The sequence below is a fragment of the Equus quagga genome, chromosome 9 (genome assembly GCF_021613505.1).
Source record: "Equus quagga isolate Etosha38 chromosome 9, UCLA_HA_Equagga_1.0, whole genome shotgun sequence".
In the NCBI taxonomy this organism is placed as follows: Eukaryota; Metazoa; Chordata; class Mammalia; order Perissodactyla; family Equidae; genus Equus; species Equus quagga.
In genome coordinates, this window is record NC_060275.1 from 4,452,383 (window position 1) to 4,468,539 (window position 16,157).

The 16,157-nt window shown below is 44.6% G+C and overlaps 1 protein-coding gene across 2 annotated transcripts in view; it reads right to left on the reverse strand.

The window, feature by feature from the left end:
- Positions 1-16,157, reverse strand: part of TSHZ1 (teashirt zinc finger homeobox 1) — a 77,203-nt gene that overhangs the window by 15,420 nt on the left and 45,626 nt on the right. The window contains exons 1-2 of one of the 2 annotated variants that reach the window (XM_046671710.1): positions 2,244-2,298; positions 1,071-1,144 (exon numbers count right to left, since the gene is read on the reverse strand). The exons of the other annotated variant lie outside the window; for it this stretch is intronic. Coding sequence (XP_046527666.1) covers positions 1,071-1,144; positions 2,244-2,284 — 115 coding nt within the window. The 5' untranslated portion in view covers positions 2,285-2,298. Of the gene's footprint in view, positions 1-1,070; positions 1,145-2,243; positions 2,299-16,157 lie in introns of those variants that run through there. 2 annotated transcript variants of the gene reach the window in all.

Consider the following 16,157-nt stretch of genomic DNA (forward strand, 5'->3'; position numbering starts at 1 on the left):
TTTGTCATAAAATGTGCCTTCTGGATGCCAATGTGTCCCTAAAGATGTGCTGTCATCTTGAGCAACATGGAATTCTGTGCATTCTAATGCAAGTGGACATAAGGCAGCATATACGGTCCCTGTTAGACTTTACTCTGACACCAACAGTGTGTGCCCTGATGGTTTGCAACATAAATACACACATATTGTCTGAAAAAATATTTTCATCTCAAATTGTAATTATACAATGAGGTACAAACATCTTATCTTCGACAAATTAGATAAAAATTCTATTTCTCAAATCGCAGCCCAACATTTTTAAAAACATCTTTGTTTCTTTAAAGAAAACCAGATTTGTTCTATTCAACAGTCATTTTAGGAATGGCAAGAAATGACAGCTGTATCTGTTTTTTAATGGCTCCGTGTAGCAAAGTTCCAAATCCCCTCAAGTCTTCATCACGCCGGCTCCGAGCAATTAGCTTCGTACACCCCCCCGACCCTGTACCTCCCTCTGCACCCCAGTTATGCACAGCAGGAGGATGTTTTCCTGAACGGTCCTCTTCTCCACTCCCTAGGAGGCAAAGGCTCCAGAACTCTGCCTCCTCACATCATTGTTCTTCCGATAGATGAAGATAAGTGTGGGTGCCTCACCGAAAGAGCTGAAGCAACAATGGAAGACAGGATCTGCCCTGAACGTGATTTGCTCTCTCAAAGTCACCTCTCACTCTATCTTCAAAACCCAACAGCCACCAACTGGCTACTTAAAATACCCCTTCACATGACGTGTCAGGCACACATCCTACCTGCTCCTACTTGATGACAAATATCCTGACTAAAAGCGAAAGAAGTATTCCTTCGATAAAAGATGCTCAGCTTTTGCCATGCCCCCAAATTTAGATACCTAGAATCCTTAAGATGTTGGCATTTGATATAACAGGCTAGCCGATTAAATGTTTTCATTCTTAACTCACTTGGATTTTAAGTAATAACTAGGCAGGAGAAAAGTAGTGGTAATGGAAAATGAAATGCATGAATACAGCATTTTAGCATGAAAATATGCTGAAAATGTTGAATAACGCACGTTAACGTACTTGAATTTACATCGACGTTACAGGACACTTGGCATGACTGAGCATTCCTCTTGCGAGAAGACCTGGCATTTCCCCTGGAAGTGGAGTAACATGTACAGGGTGTACAGTGAAAAGGAATTGAGCTCCAATCTTTAAAACATGCTAAATAGCACCAGTGGTTCAAATCAAATGGCTCTTCTTCACACGGGCCCCTAAGGAAGTAAAGAGACTTTTTAGGCAAAGAAAAGGCCATTCTGAAAGTGGATGATTTATAATTACAGGAAAGCGAAGAATGCCAAGCTCTCCTCCCTCCCCCCCCCGTTTTCTGGACAGGGTGCTAAGCGACATCATAAGACCACCCCTGGGTTTACCAGCTGAAGATAACCCTTGCAGGCAGCCCATTCGAGAGGAGAAAAGACCCTGGCCCTCCACATCCCTCTCCCTCTGCCCCTCCCTCAGAATGAAAAGAGCGTGTTATTAGCAAAGGTCTGCGACGGAGGCCACCGCACCCCGCGTGCGGAGCAGGTCTGCAGGATTCTAATCTCAGAGATTTACTTGCTCTTCCTCTTGCATCTGATAAACTATACATTCAAGCCTTCTCATTAGGGCTCCCATCACCAAGGGGAGTGGAGATGAATCAGTCCAGGCCCCCGCCCCGCTCTGTCGAGATGATTTCATTGAAATGTTCATTTTCATCCCTGCTGGCAACATTAGAATGGAAGTATTTAACCTGTTTCCATTACTTATACAAATTACCATTATGGGGTAGGACAGATGTTAGAATCACGCCACATAACTGACTTCCACACATTCTTTACAGGAAGCGTGAGGAGGAGGAACGCAGCTACATCATATCATCCAGGCTCAATAATGTTCTCTCTGTTTCCAGATTCATTAACTTTGCACATCAGCACTTCACTTGCTTTCTTCATGAAAATTCCCAGGCTAGTTGGACTCATTTAATTTGGAGAAGGAAACCTTTGTCAGTGGTAACGTTTTGATCAGGTGCACTAAGAGAGTGGGGAGGGGGCGAGGGAGCGGGCGGAGGGAGGAGCCAGAAACAAGAACGGGGGAGGAGGAAACAACCCTGTCGAAAATGTTACCTTTCCAACACGAATGATGAAAGAGAAGTCAGTTAAAGATGCTGGTACTCAAAGATGGCTGTCACTTCAGATAGACACTGGCACAACTCACCTAGACAGGTGACACTTTGGTGGAGCAAAATCCTGCTGCATTATTGAGCACTCGGGAGCTGGGGCTCAGGGAGGCTGCGGGCCCAGGATGCCTGGGGGCACCCGGGGAAGTGAATTCAGCAGGTGAGTGGATCTCACTCTTCATTTTGTATCCTCAAGTGAAGCTGGAGGTACAGTCTCCTGGCTCAAAATATGGAAGAGGGGCTGGAGTCACAGGGCCAGTTTGAGCCCTGACATTCTTCCATTAATTTTCCCTGAGATCTGAAGCAGAGGCTGGAAGGATGCTCCGCATAATTAGGGGGTACTCAGAGCCCTTAAACAAGCCATTGCTTCCCTTTTTAGAAATTTCACATAATCAACAATTCCCAGTTAGTCTAAGAACAATTCCTCTTTTGAGTTCTCCTGCAAGGACGCGTGTGGCGCCCTGAGTCTGATCCTGAGACCACACTTCCAGAAGCTCTGACTGCAGGTGGGATTCTTGGAGAACATACGAGGTTCGACCATTTCTAGGAAAAGGTTTTAAAATCAAAGATTTGTGCATGGAGTGTAAGAAAAGAAACAAATCCTATTCCAACCGCTCCCACAGGAAAACCTTCCTCACTAAGACCAGCAAAGGGAAACTCAGACCCTCGACTCCCAACGTCTCCCAGAGTCGCCGGGTCTCTCTCCTCCGCCTGCCTCCACTGGTTCATGAAACTGCTTGGAAAGAAACGCTGGGTGTTTTTAAATTAATGAGATTAAAAAAAGGGGAAAGAAAATATTCAGAGGGACAAAGAAAGCATGTACTAAAAAACACCTAACTGCCCTACGGGAGTGGGTTCCTAAGTGGAAATCGGCAGAGCCGATACCTGCAACGGTGGCCTGAAAGGAAGACGCACAGGTGAATACATTCTCTGCAGAAAGGGAAGGAGCCCACTAGCATCAGCAGAAGCATTTTTTCCGTGGCAGCACTGAAGTCCAATCCCAAATAGGAATAAAATATATTCTGGGATAATGACCCACCTAGAGAGAATGACTTTTCTCAGCACACTAGAAATTTATCTGGGAATACTTATAATATACTATTATTTTGAAAGAAATCGTTTACTTGTTCTTGGGTAAACATTTCATACCCATGGAATATCTGCTCCACCAGCACGAGGCTTTGGATTAAAGTGTCACCGAATAATAATAGGTAATATTTATCCAGCCCTCACGTTCCGCCAGCCACTACCTTAAGTACTCCACATTTAACTGTGTTAGCCTCTCGCCAAGCCCATAAGGGTAAAGCCTGTGATTACTCTCCACCTCCACATGAGGAAACTGAGACACAGAGGCTCCCTGAGCTGCCCTGGCCGCACAACAGACGAATCTGTTTCAGAGTCGGGTTCCTGACGTGCACCTGCACTGCCACACAGGGGCCACGTCTCAGCGACGTGAGTGGCGTGGGTTCAAGATGAATTCTGTCTTTAGAATACCCTGTTTGTAAAATCAGGTCTTCATCTACAAGAAGGTCAGCAAAAGTGGTCATGGGTAGTTCCACCCAAAAGTTGCGGTCAGATGTATCAGCCGTGACAGGTGCCACAGGACAGCATGTCCACGTAGGGGATGGCGGCAAAGCCCTGCTGGAACCTGCTTCCAGGCATGCTAACCCAGGCTCATCACAGAGACAGGAAGTAGAAGGGTGTGAGCAGGGGCTGGGGGAGAGAGCGGGAAGTTGCTGTTAATGGGGACAGAGTTTCAGTTTGGGAAGACGGAAAGTTCTGGAGATGGATGGTGCTGATGGTTGCACAATAATGTGAATGTGATTCATGCCACTGAACACTGAACTGTACACTTAAAAATGGTTAAAATTATACATTTTATGCTTTGTGAATTTTACCACAATAAAAAAAAAAAGAAGGGGATCAGAAAAAATCTGTTTCCAACCATGCCCACCCAGGCTGCATCTGTGCAGTCACCTCTCTGCCCACCCCACAGCCTCCCAACCACAAAACAGGCTCTGGCCTTGCCACCCGGCCAGCAGTCCAGGACCCTCCTCCCAAGTGGTGGTAATCATGGGACTAGTGACCTGTCCTCCCACGGGCCAGGCCTCCTCGAGCAACAGCATCCGAGTGGACCTCGGCTCATGGCAGCTGTCATGGTGCCTGGGACGAGCAGATGTTCAATAACAACAGGCTGGAATCATGAATGAAGGGATGAGTACACACTAATTTAACCCAAAGTCAATGGATGCAGATCAACACATTGAGGGAGTGGCATTCTTCGTACACATGATACAAATTTCCACGTGGCCCAATCACCTGGGAAGGTGAGCCTCACTGAGTTAGAGCAGAAATACCGTAGTTATCAATCTCTCCTTTAAAATGCCTGTTTAAAAGTCCTTTTTTTAAAAAAACACCCATACGTCCACTGCGTGGCGGTCAACATTAAGCCTCACCTTCGTCAATCAGGCATACTTCCTCAACCGTTCTGAAGACACTAACGATCTGACTGTGAATAGGAACAACATACCAAGGGGCACCTGAAAGGGAGGGAACAGGGTGGAAAAGGGGAAAACAAGCACTCCGAAATCCTGTCTCAGAAGATCCGTCTTCCCCGAGCTGTGCCTCCCGTTAACTCAGTAAGAATACCTGTCAGAGATATCCTGCTACACCATTTGGCTGATGTCAAACCTAAATAAACCAGATCAGAAAACCAGCAAGTGGCAGGAGAGAAATGAATGGGCCCGGAGCGGTCTCACTCTAACTCGCATGGTTTGCTTGCTGATTTTTTGGGGGGCGGGGGTGGGGGGCGGTCGTGGCAATCACTACAGTCATTTGCAGTACTAATGTCCAATTCAGCCTCCTTTCATTCTCCTGATTTAGGTGGTCAGAGTGGTTTCGTAGCCGACACGGGGAAGCTGTGCTGTTTAGCAGGCTGCTTAATGGGAAACTGGCAGTCTTATTTCTTTTCTAGATTTGGTTTGTCACTAGGTCTCCATTACATGCCACTCAGCTTTGATGTCTTTGGACAGGACTGATCAAAAGATGTCATTTGACCTACACAGCATGGCAGAAACTTGGAGAAGTCTCATAAAGCGACACTCTGGCTGTAAATAAAATGACATTATTATTTCCTCTCTCCTATCATGTAGAAAAGCCAATTATGGTAATGCACTGCATGTCAATGAAAATACAGCAATCTTTCTGGAGCAGCGACTGCAGGCATCAGTATTGCAACTCTCCTTCCTGGGAAAATTTGCCCACTGGAAAATGAAGAGGAAGGAGATGAGAGATGTCCTAAAGATGGTTAATAAAACCCCGGACAGCCAAGAAAAGTGCAAGTCAGCAAAACAATTGGAAGTGCAAAATGCAAACTGTTAAGTTTCCAAATTATCTAATAATTTAATCTTCAGTGATTTATACGCCAGCACCGAAATGGCCAGTATCATGTCGTGCATTTCTTAGCGTTTGACTGACAGGAGAGGCGATTTATGGCACTAATAAACCCCTTCATAGCCACTGCTTCTTAAGGAAGCTGACTCTGGAGTGGAGGGGGGTCCTAACCTTGTCCCTGAGATTCATTTAGAAGTTACAGTCGTAAGGGGCAGTCCCGCCTGCCCTGTGCCTATCAGACAAGGTAGGATGTCGGGCAGGAGATTGTGCTGTTACTGTTTTAGAATGCCCAATTTTATGCATTTCCACACGTGGAAAATGTTCCCCATCTTTCTTGTACTCAAGCCTGCGTCAGATCTGAACATGCATACGAAGCCCTTCCCCTCTTACGAAGTGAGTGCCCATTTGAAACACTTCTCACACCCAGCTTCATCTCGGTTACAGGGCCACCATTTACAAGAGCAGGCCAATTCCTCCAGTTAGAGGAAGAACTGTGCTCCTCCTCACCCCTAAGTCACACACTCAGAGCCCACTGCCTGTTATGTGCTGCAGGACCCAGGAGAGAAGCCCTGTCATTGTTTGTGTTCTGGAAGCAAGGAGCAACCTTCCTGCTCCTCGACGCCCCTCTCTGCTTCTCCCTCCATGCTAAGCCTCCAAAGAAACCTTGCCATTAAGTCTGGCTTAGTGTGGCAGCTTCACCCCAACAGCGTGCACGTGAAATGGACTCTCCCTGTTCTCCCATCATCCCATGTGTCCAAACTGCAGCATGATCCTGTGTTTTCTGTTGGCATCATTTATTTGAATCGGGAGAAGGCAGCCTTAGACCAGCCTGTGCAGGATGACGGGGAGAGAGGCAACATAAGATGAGGTTTCCTCCCAGGGGACACATTTTAATATTTCTGTAATTCTGGTGTATCTTCATTTTAAGAAAGAATAGAGCCATGCAATTAGTGTCCATTGAAATCAAGGAAAAAAAGCAATCTTCGGAGCTACTAAATCCATAACAGAAATAAAAATTTTGGCTATGTCAGAAAATTTTTTAAATGCTCTAATTGTCTGAGTCAAAAAAAAAATTATGACAAGTAATTTCTAAGCACACATTGCAACCACATCTTTTTCCCCTGCAATTTAATTTTGGTGCATAATACAGTGTAGATTAAATTTAGAAGCTTCATCAAATTTTAGTAACTTTAAATAATACTCTTTATGTCAATCTAGGGGCTTAACAGGATGTGACATTCGTAAGGCTCCACATGGCAAGGACATACTCGCAGCAAGGCCCCTCCCAGACTCTGTGCACGACTCCCACAGGTGGCCTACCGGGGCCCCCACTGTCCTTCTGGACTCAAGCACCATCGGTTGCAGTTTGCAGGTGGGAGCTGAAAGAAAATTTAAGCTATTCAATTTTAGTCCGACTTTTTGGCTTTCAAAGGACATCCTTATGTTTCAACAGAATACAAGCCTGAGACTTGTTTTTCCTATCACTCTGGTGTGCTTCCTGAGGACTGCACTAATTACTATTACTTCTACATACAAGTTAGAGTTCTGTTCACTAAAACTCCAGTTAAGGTTAGTAAACAGCTCAACTCCACACAAGGCGGCCTCCTTATTACACAGGGCCCTGTGTTTATTTTCACATGAACAAATGAAAGGGGACTCTGAATTCTTATTGTCACATGGAGGCCCAGTACTGTCTCTGATCTATAAGTCAATCTATTGCTTTTTAACTCCTGAGGGCTCCTTCAGAGAGCTACTGTCTGATCTACACTATTCTTACTTGGAAAGACAATTCTAGAACAGATGAGTGAGTTGAGGCCCCACCACAGGGCTGCACGTTTGCGGTCTGTCCCACGTCTCCTAATGCACTGGGCATGCATCTTGGCCCAACGCTCTGTCACCCTCCCAGGAACGCCTTCTGCGATAGGCAGCATCAATTACCCACTGGGGGGGGCTCTGCAGTGTGAGTTCAGGACCCCATAAAATGTGTGTAGCACAGGGCTCTGCACAGGGATGAAACACCAGTATCGCTTGCTTTAATTAAGAGTTTCCTCCAGATCTCATTTAACCTCAAGCTGGAAGACTCAGTTCCTTCAAGAGTACACTTTTTAAAACCAAAAATGATTCCTAAAGCACATAAGAAAAAAACGATCTATTGTTAAGCGGCCTAGCAAAACATATTTCAGTAAATATAAGGACATCATTGCCTTTTAGGTGGGAATTCGCGGGCTTTGTTTAGAGGGAAAAAAATACTAAATTCATCATCAGACAAGAATTTCAAAGCGTTTCTACACATCTAAGTTTTGAAGGGGCCTCATCTGGAGGGTGAGGAGGGGTGAGACGGGGGGGCCGCAGATTTATCCACTGGATATTTCATTCCCTACCCCAATATTAAATTTTATGTGGGGAATCTAGGAGTTTAAAAGCTTCACATTTTTGTGTAATAAAAAAGAAATACAATATCCTGTTGCTATGCGTAGTGACACTTTATGCAGGAAAGAAAACCATTCTCCTTAGCTATTCTTTGAAATACGACCTACGACGTCATTTAATTTTTGAAAACCCTAAGGTCATGTAACACACTTTCTCTGTCATTTGTAAGTACATTAACTCAGTGGCCATACGACAGTGAAATTATGATAATGGGCTGCTAAAATGGGTCAGGCAGGCACTGCATTTCATGTTAGCTTCAAACAACCATCACAGCCCAGCTCAAATCAAATATGACAGCAGAAAAGCACCGAGTTTACTTTTCTGAAAGTGTTTCTACCTAGTCAAGTACACATGCATCACAAACCAAAGGGATCCCACCTCGGTGGTGAAATGCAAGAAAATAATCCCCATTTCTCTTTTCAAAAAATTCTGCCCTAATATCACCGATTTTGTGTCAAGAGGGAATGCAGAGGTCAAAGCAGGCTCCTTTCCAGAACATTTCTCCACCTTGGTCCCAAACTGGGGCGAGCAGGATCACATCCTGCATGGAGAATTGCCCCACTAAATTAAAAATATTTTACAACAGAAGCACATTTAATGTACTCATGTAAACAAATAAACCTCTTTTAGAAACACTTCTCACGTGCTGAACTCTTCCAAAAGATAGGAGAACAAAAGAAGAAATAGGAAATAGACATTTCTTTTGCTGTGTATGGCATATCTTTGAAGTGTAATTGAGCAAAAGATGCCTAAAGAGTTTGCCACTCAATTTCAAAAAGAACAGGAAAATTGACCCGTGACTCAAGTTTAAGAAGGAAAGGTTTTAAAAGACATTTAAGTATGCGTGTCCTAATGAGCTCATCCTGATTTATTTCTAAGATCCAGCATCTACACGGTTCCCCACCTTAGCAATGTTAGCTGGCCCTGAGTTTGTACCAGGTGGTGGTCCTTCCTAAGCAGGCTGAGGAGACCTTGCTAGAAGAACCCACCTCACCGTGCCAGCAGCCAACTTGATCTCTGAAGCACTGCCTAGCTACCTGTGTATCAGAGGACAATTCCTTTTAAACAGCCCTTTCTCTTTCTTCTTTTCTATATACTCAAAAGAAAGGAAAAACAACAAATCTGTCAGTATAATAGTCCCTAGGAGAACTCTAAGCATGAGGTTGACACACACAAAGGCACAGAAACACCATCCACGTGCAAAAGTTAACTGAACGGCAGAGATAATTGCTAAGATAATTATTTTAAGAGAAGCCAGCTGAAAGCTCCTGTAGTGTACTTTATATTCCTGTTAAGGGTAAACTATCCATTTCAGATAGAAGCTATTCACAAAAATATTGACTGGATGACATTTTGTTTTCAATTTCTTTTTGGAAAATAATCATAAAGAACACCAGGGACTTTGAGAGCATAGCTAGGTAGGTAATTTTTTCACACATATTTCTGGTTACTGTACTCTAATCCTATAAATGAGTGATACTGTGTAATCGTGCGGTGCGGTATCTCCAGTGTATAAGATAACAGTGCACTTCATAGTGAGAGAAGAAACAGAAGGATGGTTGGGAACATTCTCTGGTCAGCATCAGCTGAGCTCCTTGAAACTCTGGAACTGACTGATGATGGAATTTAATGTCGTATAACTACAGTAGCCTTGAGCGAAGATACAATTATAGCTGAAGAGCATCTTAGGTCCCTGACTGTTGCCAGCATAATGGTAGAAATCAACAATTGCTTCTTCCCTTTTTCTCTGCAGGCCCCTCCCCTCCAAGCTCAAAACACAGAATCTTCCAGAATCAAAAACTTGGTAAAAGGTCACTTTCTTTTTCTCAATACCATAGAAAGGGCATAGCTAGATCTGACATGCATATGCAAATCAGCTCAGAAAAACACTGATTTTCCTTCACATTGAATTATTGTATCTGTATGGATGTTGATCCAAACACCACGACGAACAGAAACCACAGTCTCTGTGGTTTAATTGCCAAGATGCAAACAGGAACCACAGAGGCACTGGGCACAGTTACTGTCTCTTGGCACCATAACGACAGCAAACCATTTCCTTAACTGACAAATACCTATTTAGATTTATTTAATTAGATTAAGAGTTAGGAATGCTAATATTTGCTTGCAAGAAAAAGGACTTGTAAAATATACAACATGGTTTCAGAAGAATATATTGATTATTGATAACACATTTATACTGATATTTAACATAAAAGGGTGTATCTCTCTAAGAGAGTAAGAAAGAAGAAAGGAGACGGAGATTCAAATGGCAGTGACACGCATGGAGCCCCCACTCAGCACCTTCTAGCCTCCAGAAGGAGGGTAAGTCAAAGGGATAAAAGACGAATCTGATCTTGATGCAGAAGGAATGTTAGTTTGATAGATTACATTCTTGAAAAGTGATTTCATGCTCTTTATCTAAAAAGAAATAAAGATATGACCATGAGCAACATATTTACTCAAGTACTTAATGAGCCTGCATAGTGAAGTGCACACGCGTTGATTACGGAGGCAGCATGATGTAATATAAAGAGCACTGGACTGCTAACCAGAAAACTGGACTGTCATCTTAACTCTGTAACAGGTGTTGCTGGGAAACCCGGAGGAAGGTCCACAAGCCACCCTGAGTCTCCGTCTCCTCATCTACGAAAAGGGCAGGGCTGCAGCAGATGATCCTTAAAACCCATTCCAACCGGAAAATGTTCTCGAGTTTCTGGAACAAGGCCAGAAGCGCTACGCAAGGCCCAGATGGTGAACAAGGACACGGTTATCACGGCGGGAGTCAGGGACGGGCTGAAGCAGAGGTATGAACGACGGGGACACACCGTGAAGGAAGAGCATCCCCTTCCAAGAAGGAGCAGGGGATAGAAGAAGGGCTTCTCGAGGGGAAAACATTGAACTGCCCCAGGAGGACAAAAAGGATTTCCAAAGGCAGAGAAGAGCAGGGAAGACGCCAAGTAGAGAGCATAAGCAGAGGTGTGGACGTTGCGGAGTGTGGGCACTGGAGACAGAAGATATTGCTTCCACCCAACATGAAAATGCATTCACTTCTGTTGTAACAGGACCAATCTTGGGGTGGAACAGACGCCTAATTCCAATGTACTTTAAAGAGAGTTAATATTTTCTCAGGTCCCAAAGGTCAAACCAGATGGTGCTAGCCAAGAGACGCGTCAACAATCAATGTTTGTATCATAAACCGAGAAGTTACACCACTGTGTCTATGTGACCGCGGCTTATACGGCACCTACAACAATGCGGGACACACAGTCTTCACTCAGTAAATAGTTGTTGAACGGATAAAAGAGAGAACATAGCAAAGCATGGAGAACTGTCTTTAATATGACTCAACACCGTGCAGTGCCACACTCTGCATCATCATTTCTGCCATTTTTTTTTTACATTACAACAAAAGGAGAAGGCACTTTCTGGAGGCAGATGGTAGCCAGAATCTTCTGATAAACTTTCAGGGGCCAGATAATTGCATTCTGAGAAATCAGGGAGGTTTGTTTTACTGCATTCCTACTTCAGTGTTTTCTCCAAAAAACAAAAGCCTTCGAGACCCAGTTTGGCATCTCTCGACTGGATCAGAGAGGCCACCATCTCCTCAGGAGGACCAGCAGCCTCACCATCACCCTGACGTCACACAAGCTCAACCCACAGCTCCTCCAGAGAATATAAGCCAGTCTGCCTCAGCTCTTCCTTCTCAACACCAAAAGCCTCGAGGGCTTGGTTTGAATGATGACCAAACCTATGTGAGCTGTGGCTATTTATTTGCTTGTTTATTACACATTATTATCAAGTCAATCTGTGAAATTATCCTATATGGAAATTAATGTGCTCCCTCATGCCAGAACTTCTATTTGATTTCAAATCCTCAAAAGCAGCAAGTCTTTTCATTTCAGCCAAAGATCTTACAGCATTAAAACAATGCTGCAACTGTTAGAGGGCAGTGGGCTTCATTCTTATCAGTTACATTAAAGCAGCAAATACATTATGTAACTATGAAATGAGAAATTATGTTTTCAACAAGGATAGAAAGAACCAGAAGCCTTGAAGAAAGCAAAGACAGAACTCCAGCTTTCTGGGAAGTTGGAAGGCACATGTCCGCTTGGGCAGCAGCCGCCTGCTGGAGGCAGCTTCTGTGCTCTCTCTCTACAGCTGCACTGAAGCACTAGGTGTTTTCAGCTTGGGTGTCTGCCTGTGGTTGAGTTGATGGTAATGGGTGCATGGGTCAGGCCATGTATTAAAGATGCCAGTATGAGCTGACAAGTATTCCAATGATCTTTATAGAACGTCTTTCTGCAGAGAGGTGACTGTTGTCCTTTAAAGAAATCACCCTGGGAGGCCATAAATTTGTTACAATGATGTTGCCATTAATCAAAGCATTTCTGGAACTTCTTTTGGCAGAATTAGTTAGCTAATCTCTTAAGAGATACCGTTTTCTTACTTATGGTCAAAGAATACGCTGCCCTTCCTCTCTCCTTTCTCCCTCCATCTTTCTACTTGGCCCCTGGAGCAGGCATTATGGTTGTCTGCCAATATTCAGGTTCTTTTCTTCCAAGAACATTGTGGAATTGTACTTCTCTGCCTCCTTGAGATGGGATATGGCCAAGGAAATGTGACCAGAAGTGATACTGTCATTTCCTGGAGAGCCTTCAGAGCCAGTGGGCATGCCACCCACCATGTCCCGCCACAGTGACCAGCAATAGTCTAGATGGTGCCAGCACGTCAGCCTAGTGCCTGAGTGGGGACAACAACTCACTTATGTGGAGATGGACAGGCAGTGTGAGTGGGAAAGCAGCCTCAGTACAGGAAGGTACATGGGGTGTTCGTTACTGCACATCCCCTTCTGTCTGACACAGTTCTCCACATCCTTTACACCCCAAATTATCGAGTTGGGTTGCAACGTCCATCACCTAAGCAACTCAGCAGGCTAAGGAGCTCCAGGAAGGGTGCTTCTGAGGCTGGCTGAAAAGTGAGGTCAGCGAGAGAGGGAAAACTAAGACCCAGATAGAGACGGGCAGCCACTTGCAATCGACTGAGGGATTTCAACCCACTTTCCTTTGACATTAGAGGTAACGTAGAGACAATAAGTATAAAACAGATCACCTGCGGTCAAACTCCCTGTGGGTCCCTGTAAACGTGGGAAATTAAGGCTTCCTGGGCACATGCACGTATTATGATGGCAAGCTTGCGTCTGGTACCTGGGCATTCACTGAAGGGGACTGTTTCAGGTCAATGTCAAATGATGGAGCCACAGAGCCAAAACTAATAAGCATGCATGGAAGCTCACAGTGTGAAGCTGGGGTGGTGTCGACCCCTCTCCCACCGCCTCCTCTGTAAAGCCTTTTCAATCAGGAATCAGCAGCTGGGGGTGTCACACCATCTTGGAACAGACAGTATGAACTTTATGCACGGTAGTGAGGTATGAGAAAATGGAAGGAAAAGAGGCTTTTGTCCACAAACCAGGACACAGAGACGCTCCAGCATCTTCCAGAGCCATCGACTGCACTTCCGCTCGCTGGCACCAGGCCGCTCCCTGCGAGGACACGAGGTGAAGAGACAGTCTTTGTTTTCACAGAACTTAAAGGTAGGATATGACAGGGACACCCTTGACTCATTCTAACGCAGGACAAAATGCAGTGCACACTTGCTTAGAGCTGAGGCCAAGTGCTGGGGAAAGACAAAAGCAGGGGAAATTCTTATCCTGTCCAAGAAGATACAAACGAATGTTTATTGTTAAAATGAATTCATACCCTAATGACCAACAGCCAAGGAAACATGAGAAGCAGCAGGCTAAGAAACTGGTCTGGAACACAGAAAGACCCCTCGGAGACCATGCCTGCCCTCATGGTGAATTCCTCCACTTATTCAGTCCTTCACACGCAGGACTTTGCCTGAATGAACGGGCTGATAACTGCCAGTGAAGCACAGACTTGGCTGAGGCCCGAAGGGCATAAGTACAAAGGGCTCACACAGAGCCTGAGGCATCTCCAGGCTCAATAAGTGGGTGCTGGAAAGCACTTTGGCAAGTAAAACTATACCAACTCTTTGACCCCACAATACCCCAGAATATATCCTTTGAAATAAAAGCATGCATATGTAAATACAGGTGCCCCTGCCCCCACCCGAGGTTCCACATTCTCTGATAGGAGGGCCAGCGAAGGGACTTGAGCATCTGTGGATTTTGGGATCCACAGGGGGGCTCCTTGAACCAATCCCTCGCAGATACTGAAGGGCAACTATATCCACAGGCATCCTTTGGGGTGGCAGACAAGCAGAAATAACCTGGATATCCACCAACAAGGTAACAACTGAGCATATGCGGGACAGCCACACCCTGAAAGCATGCAGCTAGAAAGACACTAAGATGTCTCTCGGGAGCGATGATCATGACTTATGTTTAAGGGAGAAAATCAAACTGCACAGTAATGGATTCCAATTTTTAGAAAATAAAGAAAACCCCACGTACAGTACATATGTTTTCACACATGCATATGAGTACAGAGAAAGGTAAGGAAGACAGAACCAGGCTGTTTTCACTGGTTACCCTGGGAGAATGGAAATGAAGACGGGGGAAAAGATTAATAACTTTTTTTAACCATTTTTTATTATGAATGTTAATTCTCTCTTTACACACCTTTACTTAAACAGGTATTATTTTAAAATTTAAAAAAATAAGCAATGTGAATAAACAGTGGCTGACACTAACATCAATACTGTCATCATCACCATCGTCATCATCATTGCCATCACCTTGTCACCATCACCTTGTCACCAGCACCATCATTACCACCATCATCACCATCATCACCCATGAGTGGCTGGCACAGTCATCCTACCTGACCTTCCCTGTGAGCCCAGGTGTGGAGGGACACCCTGTATGGATCCTCCAGGCCAATGCTTTTCAAACTGAAACCTATAACTCATTAGTGGGTCATGAATCAATTTAGTAGCATTTTTATAATGGAACAGAATGTAACAGAAAACTTCAGAGAACATCACCTGTAGTAAAGTTAAGTATGTTTATGATACACTGACCGCATACTTATATACCATAGCACCATGCAAAATATATTTATTAACTGAAAGCCTCTCCTCTAGGAGAAAAAGAAAAAATCTTCCCTTTTCCCAAAGAAAGAAGTCTTTAATTTTCCTAATGGGAATGGTAAAGCTAAATCCCTTATATTTATAGAGAATACAAATATCTATAATTTTACATAAAAATTATCTAATCTTTACAGCAAATAATTCACATGTGCACTTGTTGAAAGCAACTGTTCTTATATTACATGTGGGACTTTAAGTCTGAAACAAGTGTCCATGGGTGTCAGATAGCAGCTCGTACACACTGGGGATGCGATTTCAATATAAAATACATGTCGCTGGGGGAAGGGGGCTTACAGACATCACCATGAAGGTGTGTGCCGCGTGCACTCCATCAACCCGTCCCAACAAAATCCGAGCTGTGATCATGGAGGAGCACAGAGGAGGGACACCGTACTGGCCTTCCCAGACGGCGGTAAAGCTGCAGACGCCTATGTCGCCCTCAGGTTAAAGAGCAGACAGGTCCTATGGGCAGGGGCGAGCGCCTCAGGGAGCACCGCTCCTCGTGCTCAGGGACTTCCTTTCTCCTGCACTAATAACGCCTGTGCACCGACCTCTCCAGAAGCCCCATTAACGACGGCAGCAGCGGGCACTTCTACAGCGCTGTGAGCCAGGCCCAGGTCTAAGCACATCAGCTGTCTTAAATCATTTACTCCTCGTCAGCTCTATCATCTTACAGACAAAGAAAGTGAGGCAAGTGATGTGCCCAAGGTCACAGAGCTAGGAGGCAGCTGAGCTTCTGTGACCAAAAGCACACGCAGAAAGCAGCCTAAGTTAGGAGTTGTTTGAATCCATGAGGACGAGGACCGGAGAACATGAAGATTCGAGCAGGGGCTGGGGGGGCTCTGATATTATGCTTTCCCCACAGAGACACCAAACCAGACAGAAGTAGTCCAGAATCAACAGCAAAGACTTTCATTAATTTATCTACAGACACCAGCCTTTTTTGTCCTGCTAACACAAAGCTTCTTAGGCAACTTAATACCAAATTTTTAAAAAATGAACAATTTCCCAGATTA